Genomic DNA, 11,067 nt, shown 5'->3' with positions numbered 1-11,067 from the left:
TTCTTGAGCATAATTTTTTTTTACAACTATTACATTTTAATATACATTTATATGTTTGCATTAAAATGTAATACCAGTTGAGCCTAGAATAAAAATTGTAGTTAATAATATAATATTCGAATGAATGAGACGTACACGACTATCTCTATGCCCCGCCCTCTTAAAGATTCCAGCACTGTGATTCGCTGCATGTCGTCAGCTTTTGCTTATTTGGACCAATTGAAGTAATACACATACCACTACGTAAAATCCTAACTGCTTATTTTCAAGAAAGGCCCCACAGATTTTTTTATAGGGAGTTGTCTATAATGCCTAAATTAAAGTAGCAGGCAACGTTTTGTACAATCATGAACAAAAACATAGATTGAGCGGAAAGCCCCATGATGGGAGGGAAGTCACCGCGGTTGAGCAAATAACGACATGCACTTGACTTAAAACGCTATTTTAATTATTTGTAATTACAGGCATATCAGCAGATTCCACGAATTTCCTCGGGTCCTTCTCCTGCAGAGTCATTTGACGCGTCAAATGAAAACATTTATTAGAGACTGCCCCAGCTGTAATTATCACTTCTTGTCAAAAACAGACCATTAACTCAACACCTCGAGTACAACATTAGTTTAGCTGTTAAGGAAATATCTAGAAACAAAAGCCGCATTTTTAACCGCATTCACTCACTCGTCATTTTCAGGATGCGGTTGTTTGGACACAGCTAGCGCGCGACAGTTGCATTACTGACCTGTAAATAAACTGAAACCTAAATAAACTGAGCAACACGACTGGTAGTGTGATATCGTTGTTATTGTAAGAGGCTGTAAGACTGTAACTTTAGATGTAATATCAGAGGAAGGAGAGCCTCATTATCAGTACAGAGAAGAGAAGAGAAGAGAAGAGAAGAGAAGAGAAGAGAAGAGAAGAGAAGAGAAGAGGGATCTAGAGTCGGGCTGCCGATCGCCGGTAGAGTGGATCGGGACGCAGGAGCACGGGGTACGGGGAGCGGAGCGGTGTCCGTGTCCATACCGAGACTGCTGGACGATAGCATGGCCGCCGGGAAGGCGACGAGCAAACCGTCTCTCTGGCAGAACGAACGGCTCCGGTTCATCGTCTGCTTCTGCGGGGTCTTCGTGTGCTACTTTTACTATGGAATACTGCAGGAGACAATGTGAGTATGAAACAGCATTGCATTTGAAGAGCTTACTATCACATAGGATATATAGCACCGTTTAATCATCAGTTGCTATTATTGCACTGCACTGTCCATGTGGTTGCAAGAGCAAGTAAGTTAGAGGTAGGGAAATGACCCTTTAGCTATTTCACCTTGCTTGTTGACACTCTCTGCATTCTTACAGTGAGTTATATGACTGACTATGGTAAAGCCTGATGACAGCTCTCTTGTCAGCCTCTTTCAGAGAAGGAGCTCTGATTTATCGCAGACAGTTGTTTTACTGTTCTCGATGGCAAGCTCTTTTAACTTTGGCTCTCAACCTTTTTGACTACAAAACTCACCTTTTTCCAAGACAATATTTGAAGGCTCTTCTAATCTAAGCTGATGTGCATCTAATAAAAGCATATAAACTCAAAAGTATGATATCAGTTTAATGTTGTACATCTTTTTAGCATTTTAATTTACAAGTAATGTTAATTAATTTACTTTCAGGGCTTATTTTGTCCCCCCTGGGAGTTTGCTGAGGCCCCAGAGTTGGCCTCAGCTTGAGAACCACTGCTTTAAACTCCCTAGTATCTAGGCCTATTAGTATTATATAATATAGTATTAATGTAGTTACTAGTATGTAATCTAAGACACTGGTTGAATTCTATCAGGAACTTTTGACTAGTGTTTTTCCTGTTGTTGCTAGTAATTATTCATTAGCTGTTAGTGCTTATTCATACTCATATTAAGTAAGGGTTAATGCCCTTCGAGGTGTCCATTGTCAGGTATTAATGGACGACGGCGAGGCGTGAACCGTCCGACGCGCAGCGAAGTCCATTAATACCTGACAATGGACACCTCGAAGGGCATTAACCCGCTTATACCATGGTCACTTACGAAAGAAAGAAATATTTAATCAATTAATAATACTTTAATGTGTTTTAGAGTAAAAATCGTGAGGGTTTTTATTTATTAAGTCGAGCGCACTATTTAATATCTCCCGTATACAGGCGTTGCCAAGCAACGCGGCCACAGCGACCCGACCGCAGCAGTTGATCAGTGAGTTTGAGCCAGCGCCATCGGTAACACTTACATAATTATGTTACATGTACTTATAGTAATAACAGTGCACATCATTGGTGCACGGGTAAACGGGTGCAGGCCACCTCCTTTCTATAAATTGACCTTCTTAAGATGTCAAACTGCGAGATATAGATAATTAAGATCTAATATATATATATATATATATATATAACAAAACTAAAAATTCTAAAATCCTCTTTCATTTAAGAGTTTAATGATATGTGATTTGAGAAATTAGATCTTAGTTTAGTCAATTGTACATTTTTAATAGTGGTTTATTTAAAATTCTTGGTCTGTTTATTACTGATGTTCCATTGTCAGCAAAATAATTGAGTATTTCTAATGACAATTGTATTGGTAGAGAAACCAAAAGAATATAAATCATATTAGTTGGCTTAATTTGTTCATCAAATATATATTTCCTTCAGTTATTTTCATGCTTAATTAAGCCTGCTAAAATGCATTGCATGAGCTTCTGTTTTATCTTTCATTTAACAGTACAGCACATATTTAGACTAGAGCAGGTCCAGCAGGGCTCAGTGCTGAGGATTGGGTCAGCGGTACAAATGTTTAGACACCAGTGAAATTATTTAATCCAATTTTGATAGGAATATATAATAACATAGATATATTATATTTATATATCTACGTACTACAACAAAAACTACCAGCCTAATTAATGTGAATTTAAAACATTATTAAAGACAAGCAGTCAGTAACAAAATAAGAGCAAATAATCAAATTACAAATAGCACAAATAAATGCAATAGAACAAAGAAAGGCTACAAATGAAATAAACAGTGTTTTTAGAGTTTTTCGGGTAGATCTAACAGGTACAGAAATTTGAATAAAGTAATCAAATGTGAAAAAAAACACTGCATATTCATTACTGTATAAATTAAATATAGATGGGTATTTTTGTAAAGTTGAAAAGGGTAGCCTATTTAGTCAAGAGCAGTGAGTAATTTATTTGTCCTTTGTTTGATTAAAATTAAAACACAGCAGCAGGTTTATAAAAACTGACCTGCGAGGGAAGGATTTGTTACTTTTTTTAAAATTTCAACCACAAAACTCCTCGAATCCATTCAATTATTTTTTTTGTGTATTCGTGGTTCAAGTGCGACAAAAGTCCTAGGGTCTTGGACCCCTCTGATGAACACTCAATTTTTACATTTTTAAAAGAAATGAGTTTCGGCTCAAAATGACCCAAGGGAAGGATGAGGCAAGTAGTTTTTATAAACATACCTTAGAAATAAAAACATTACTGTTTTTGACACAGCAATGACACTGGCATATTAAGATCTGTCAGTGCAAGTTACTTTCAGTTAAAACATCTCAAACATGCATTTTAGTCTGGGACTAGACTTAAACCTTGTCTGTGAAACCGGGGGTAAGAACTTTTTTTTTTATCAAGCGCTAAAATTAGTCGCCTGCGGTAAACAATAGTTTCTTCCCCAGCCACTGTTGGTTATTTATACCGCCAGTGATCATTAAGTATCCTTGTTCCAAACAGCTGTTCCCTTCAATCCCACAATACCTCTGTCTTTTTTTTTTTTATCCAGCACGCGAGGGGACTACACTCACGCGGGGAAGAAGGAGAAGTTTCGATACGCCACCACTCTAGTCTTCATCCAGTGCATCATCAATGCTGCTTTCGCCAGACTCTGTGAGTCAAACCCTTGCATGTTCTGATAGTGTTTTGGAGATCATGTGTGACAGTGCTTGTATGTGTTGCTGCATGTGTTTGAATTCCACTTGCAAGTAATTCTGCATTCTCTCTATGTTATGGTTGTAGTAATTCAGATTTTTGAGGGCTCAAAGCAGGACCACACGAGAAGCTGGCTCTATGGCGTGTGTTCTCTGTCTTACCTGAGCGCTATGGTGTCCAGTAACTCTGCCCTGCAGTATGTCAACTACCCCACACAGGTCAGCAGCTCTTTACTCTCGTCTCGCTCTCTCTCTCCCTCACAACATCATGCTCATGAGTCTTTCTTCCTTCTAGGTGTTGGGAAAATCCTGTAAACCAATTCCAGGTAAGAGACTTCAGTGTCCAAATACTTTTTGGGCTAAGGTAGCTGTCATTTTCATCTCATCTGGATGTATTTTTGTTTAGAGTGCACAATTTATGCTTGCCTCACATGTTCAAAGGAAGCGTATATTCCCATATGGCCATATTTTTTTTTGGCTTATGTTTGTTGGCCATATGGCAAACGATTCTCTTTGTTTAATGCACATTTTTCTTAGCCACACCTCTGCAGATTGATGGCATTGGTCACGGCTACTCATTGTGCTTGTGTCCCTCTGGTTCCACAGTGATGATTCTGGGTGTCACAATCCTGAGGAAGAAATATCCCATGGCGAAGTATCTGTGTGTGTTTCTAATCGTCGCCGGGGTCGCCCTCTTCCTCTACAAACCCAACAAAGGCTCCAGCGCATCAGATGATCACACATTTGGCTTTGGAGAGATGCTGCTGGTTGGGCTCTGTTTTAATCTGTTCTGTATAGCATTTCTAGTGCTCTGCGTGAAGATAATCTGATGCGTGTTTCTTTGGTCGTAGCTGCTCTCTCTGACTCTGGATGGGCTGACAGGTGTATCTCAGGACCACATGAGGGCGCGCTTCCAGACGGGAGCCAATCACATGATGCTGAATGTTAACATGTGGTCCACACTGGTCCTGGGAGTAGGTGAGTTGTTAAAAAGAGGGTCCTGATAAATTATAGGAACATCGGTACTTTGTTAGTGAAGGTACTACTTATTAAAGACAAAAGACAGTAGAATAAATATTTGTCACTTGGATTTATAGGAAAATGTTAATAATACTGACCCCCCTCGATCTGGGAGATATATTTGAATGTTCACAATATATTGTGATTGTTTTGCTGGCAATAAAATACAAATATTACGCTGATTTGAATGCACGTCATTTTCGGCCATTAGGTTTACTGTGTCAGATGAATTTATCCTTGTCACATAATTTGTTTGTATCAGATTAAGACATAATCCATTTTTGCTTATGAGGTTTAAACATCTAAATTTGATTCATGATTCAGTGAATCAATTAAAAAAATGGATTTATCTATTAATTTGTGTACAATTGTTTATGGAAGTTTGGGGTCAGTAAGAATTTCTTATGAAACTAATATTTGTATTAATTGCATTCAATTGATCAAAATGGCAGTAAAGGCATTTGTAATGTTGCAAAAGTCAAATAAATTGTTTTTTTGAACTGTTTGTTATCAAATAATCTTGGGAAAAATATTAAGAACGGTAATGATTCTGGAGGATCATGTGACACTGAAGACTGGAGTAATGATTTGACGTCACAGGAATAAATGACATTTTAAAATATATTAATCGAAAATATTTACTTTAAATTGTAATAACAATATTACTCTTTTACTGCATTTCTGATTAAATAAATGCAGCTTTGGTGAGCATAAGTGATTAAACTGCCCCCCCCCCCCCCCCCCCCAGCAATATTGCTGTTTATTACCATTTTGTCATGTTGGTTCTCAGAAATGAGAAAGATTAAATATCATTATGGTATTCGGTACTCAATCACCCTTTCAGAGCAAATGATTTTAGTACCCTTCCTTTTTTTCCCTCCTAGTTTTTTGTACTAAGTGCATGTCTTCATGGTTTATAAATCGTATACTGGATCTCCATCAGACCAGAGCTCATTGTCAGTACATCTTCCTCCAGCAGGGGGAGCTCTGGCTCTATTAGTCTTGGTGGTGTTATTATTTCAGGGTTGACAGAAGCAACCCTGCTGATCTCCAGCAGCTGTTCAGTCGGTCTGCCTCAGCTCTGAAAGGCATCTGTTCCTCACTTTTAATCTTTAATCTCATCACACATGCAGCAAACTTCCTTCCTTCCAAACCACTCATTATGAATCCAGAGCTGTCCTGTGGTGCTCTCTGAAGTTATTGTCAAGTTTCTCTTTTAACTAGGCAAATGCAAAATGATACAGAGTCCAGAATTAACACTCATCAAGCCCAAATGCAAGTAAAAATGGGCTTTTGGAGAGTAAAGTTATTTGCCAACCTCATTATGGCTATGTTTTATATATACACTCATACATATATACATAAAATCTACTAAATAAACAACATCTCTTGCTCACTCTTTCTTTCTGCATAGCTGTGCTGTGGAGCGGGGAGGTGTGGGAGTTTTTGACATTTACTGACCGCCATCCTGCCATCATCTATAATATCTTCCTGTTCGGTATCACTAGCGCTCTTGGACAGGTGGGTTTATACACAAAAAAACAGCACCATCATTTCATTCATTCATCACACAAAAATTAGTAATAGTAAATAATAGTTGATAATCCAGGGTTTAAACATTTATTCTCCTCTTTCTTCATCTAGACATTCATCTTCATGACTGTGGTGTATTTTGGACCGCTCACATGTTCCATCATCACTACGACACGGAAGTTCTTCACCATCCTGGGATCAGTGCTGCTCTTTGGGAACGTCATCAGCACTCTGCAGTGGTTTGGCACCATCCTTGTCTTCCTTGGTGAGTGAAACTCTTTTATTAATAACTACCGTTTAAAAGTATGTTTTTGAAAGAAGTCTCTAATGCTCACTGGCTGCATTTTAAATCTGCACGATTAATTGTTAAAAGATCACGATCTCGATTCAAACACCCACACGATCTTATTCCTTAATGACAGAGAGAGCAGTTGTCAGGAATAGGTATGAAACCACTTTAAAAACTCTTTTCAACCACACAGTATCATTATTTCTGTTACAAATACTCATATTATTACAGAAGTACTGGGATAAGATTTTATAGTTCGGATATAAACACTGATGTCTATGGTAGTGGTCAAAAGAGTAAATCACCTTTTTAAAGGAATTTGGCATGTTAAATAACGATTGTATTGATTACATCGTTACGCCACCATGTGGCGACAAGTGACTATTACATTTATTTGTCATTGAATCAATCATTCAAGATTCTTTCAAAAACCTTGATTCATCCAGTAATCAAACAAGTGAATTATTGAGTGAGTCATTGAATCATTCATTTAAACAGAGTTAAAAAACTCAGAGTTCAAATGAATTAAACATTTTTAAATAGACTGCAGCAATTAACATTTTGTCAACCTCTAGTAAATTATCCTACATGTTATTTTGTTATCTGTTCAGAATCACTATTTGAAAACGCTATTTGAAAACTAAAAAATGGTGATTCTTAATTTATCCAGAATTGTGCGGATCTAACTGCATTTATTTGATTAAAAATAGTGCTGGGCAACGACTAATCGCATCCAAAATAAAAGTTTGTGTTTACAAAATATTTGTGTGTGTACTGTGTATAATTATTTTGTTTATATAAATACACACACACATACATGTATATATTTAAGAAATATTTGCATGTATATACTGTGTGTGTGTATATATATATATATATATATATATATATATATATATATATATATATATACTGTATATATATATATATATATATATATATATATATATATATATATATATATATATATATATATATATATATATATATACACACACACAAAATAAAATAATTATGCACAGTACACATATATTATGTAAACACAAACTTTTATCTTGGATGCGATTAATCGCTGCCCAGCACTAATTAAAAATAAAGTAAAAACAGTCATATTGTGAACATTTTTATATTTTAAAATGCAATTTTTTCATGTGATGGTAAAGCTGCATTTTTACTCCAGCATCATTACTCCAGTCTTCAGTGTCACATGATCCTTCAGAAATCAGTCTAATATGATGATTTGATGCTCAAGAAACATTTCTTATTATCAATGTTGGAAACAGTTGGGCTGCTTAATTTTTGTGGAGACAGATACATTTTTTCAGGATTTTTTGATGAATATAAAGTTGAAAAGAACAGCGTTTGTTTGAAACAGTCTTTGATCAAAAGTCTGTCACTTTTGATCAGTTTAATGCGTCCTTGCTGAATAAAAGTATTCATTTCTTGTCAATCTTACTGACCCCAAACCTTTTAACGGTAGTGTATATAATTAAAAAAATATAAAATATGTATTTTAGTACAAAAAAATAATAAAATTAAGTTCAAACATAGGTACATTTTTATATTTGTTTACAAAATTAATTTGAAGAATTTAAGCATAACGTTTTTGATCAATCACAGTTGCCTAGACTTTTTGACTGTTCAGGTACATCTAAGCTTGTTAAAGTTGAGTTCTGTGTTCAACAGTACTAATAATCAGTCCAGAGCTGGATGGCCATAATGAGCAGATATATAATAAGCTCAACCATGACTCTGCTCTGTCTTGCAGGCCTTGGACTGGATGCCAAATTTGGAAAGTCTCCTAAGAAGACGACACACTGAAGACTGGAACTCTGTGTGTGTGTGTGTGAGTGAGTGTGGTACATGTATGCCTGCATCTGAACCCTTGAGACATAGACATTTCTAAACACTTTACAACACTAATTCCATGATTGGTGTACTTCAGAGATGATGTTTTTAGCACTCAAAATATTGTTGATGTTCTGAACATTTAATAATGGGATATATTTAACCCATCATCTCTCAAAATGGAATCCATGGTAGCAGAGGTACAGTGTCTGTGCCTAATCATAATCTGTCATGCTCTTAGGGCGAAATCAAAAAGAGTAAGGTTAAAGGTATTTAAAACTGTAGTCTAAAAAAATGCACATGCTGATTGTACTTCCTGGAAGACTTCCTCCAGCGGGGCAACCACAGAATTTTTTAGCTACCCTGATTCGTACTTTTGACACATTTATATATACATCTCCAAGTCATTTGAGAATTGTGGCTTCAGACGGGTGGGTTCTGCCTTAATTTAGGTGGTGAATTCTGTTAAACGTCTGATTATTGTCATTGCATTCCCCAGGAAGTGTGTGTGTGTGGTGTTTTACGTTGTGTATGTAATGCACAAACACCTGTAAAGATGAATTATTTGTCAAAACATGGCTTTTTCATACCAGATGTCATATTTATATTCATGTGTCTCATGTCTTGTTTTGAAGTCAGCAAAGCAAATGTTTAGAACGTTGACATTTTTTACAAAACAATCATCTGCATTATAATGCATCCTTGTGTTAGAATAAAAATGGAATTTTATAGATTCATTCTACTCTGCGTTTCTGGTACGAAGGGATCTGTTTGTAATCATAACGGTGTTTAAGTAAAAGGTAAACTCAATCAGGTTGCAAAGAAGATGCTGTTGACCAGCTGTCATAGGGGGAACGTCTGCCAAAAACGCTGCTCGTGTCTGCCAGCATCATGTTCTCGCTCTGTTTGGGGAGAGAAAAACATCCAAATGACATTAAACACACACCCTGGACGTGAACGGGTTTGTGTTTTCAATCGCACCTTTTAAAGTGCACGTCTTGTTGCGGTTGATAGTTGGTACAAAACACATCAGTGGCGTCGAGAACGCATTGACTCGAATGGACTGGAGCTGAAGATGCAGTTAAACTGGATGAAATGTACCTGACGAGAGTCAGCCATCCACCTCTCATAATCGTGATCGCAATGGAGAACAGTCGCCGTTTGCTTAGCAGGAACTCTGAGGAAAGGTTAATGTGCAATTCAAAGCAGAAAATGAAATTGGAGGGAAACAAACACGGCCGGATGTCAAGAAGGCAATCTGATTAAAAGAGCCCGCAGAGGAGAACTGGCAGCGCAGCAAAACTACATTTCCACACTCGCCGTTTGAACAAGCTGCCCTGAGGCTGTCCTCGCTAAAACGATGATGAAGAGCTTTTCTCCCTTTCTCTTTCTCTCTGTTATTTTACTCTCACGCTCGTTTTTAAGATGAGCACTTTTAGGCTATGTAAATGGGAATTTTAAAGGTGGGTTTGTTAACGCTTGTCGTGAATATAAAGAAGCGAAAGCAGGATGATATGCTTCTGAAAGTTGTGCTAGTTCAGAGGAAGCTACAGAAATCTGACACAGTGCTGCCTTTTCAGGAAAAATAAACGTTACATTAAAATTAAAAAAACTTAACATATTAGCATAACTTTATATATATATATAGGCCTACACAAAATAAAATATATAATGCCTATAATTTGCAGTCAGTAGAGTATGTTGTCTGTGTATTATATTTACAGGCAAAATAGTGGTATTAATAGGCAAAATAGGGACGAATGTGCTTAATTGTCATGAAAATAATAATGCCACAACGCAAAATAGGCTAAGCTTTATTTTAAATTTCATTTAAACTCGTTTCATCAGTAATCTTAATTTTTATTGTTATTATCTATTATTATTATTTATTATTATTATTGAGGTGAAATATGACACAACAACACAACTCATTTATTGTCTTAAAAGAGCAACTCGGGTGAAAGATCATTTAAAAGTGCTCAGAGAACCAGGTGAAAAACTATAGATAATAAAACTATAAACTACAGATAATATCCTATCTATCGTATGACTAAGAGAAAAATGTATGCGTGATTTATATTTGCGATTTAAAATTATATTTCTCATTAGTAACAATGTAAAACACAATTACGACCCAGAACGACCTTCTAGTCTAAAGTCCTTAAATGTTCTTTCTGATGTGGGATCAGATATCTAAAATCAACAGTGTTCGTGCGAACTCGCAAACTGACCCTAGATCAGATTCAGCGACCAGTAAGAACCCAGTACCGCGCCTTCGAAAGGGTATCCACAGCATCGCCTTTACAAAATACCTCCGCATATAATCATATTATCATTTATTTGTCATTTTTATTATCATTATTTGGTTAGCATTTTAATTATTACACTGTTATACGTATTTATTAACTGAAATGAGATGACAATGTTTGTCTAACTA

General features: G+C 36.3%; 1 protein-coding gene across 1 annotated transcript; it reads left to right on the top strand.

Annotated features, from left to right (window-relative positions):
* The first annotated feature begins 291 nt into the window (after positions 1-291).
* slc35b1 (solute carrier family 35 member B1) lies at positions 292-10,211 on the top strand. Its single transcript, XM_081386196.1, has 9 exons — positions 292-1,162; positions 3,796-3,899; positions 4,029-4,159; positions 4,236-4,266; positions 4,547-4,707; positions 4,792-4,918; positions 6,375-6,481; positions 6,605-6,758; positions 8,551-10,211. The coding sequence occupies exons 1-9, from the start codon at positions 1,041-1,043 to the stop codon at positions 8,601-8,603; spliced, it is 990 nt and encodes a 329-aa protein (XP_081242322.1). The 5' UTR covers positions 292-1,040; the 3' UTR covers positions 8,604-10,211.
* Positions 10,212-11,067: the final 856 nt, after the last annotated feature.

Source organism: Scardinius erythrophthalmus (genome assembly GCF_964197995.2).
Source record: "Scardinius erythrophthalmus genome assembly, chromosome: 1".
NCBI lineage: Eukaryota > Metazoa > Chordata > Actinopteri > Cypriniformes > Leuciscidae > Scardinius > Scardinius erythrophthalmus.
Note: the sequence above shows the minus strand (reverse complement) of the source record. Positions and strands in the feature narration are given on the sequence as shown.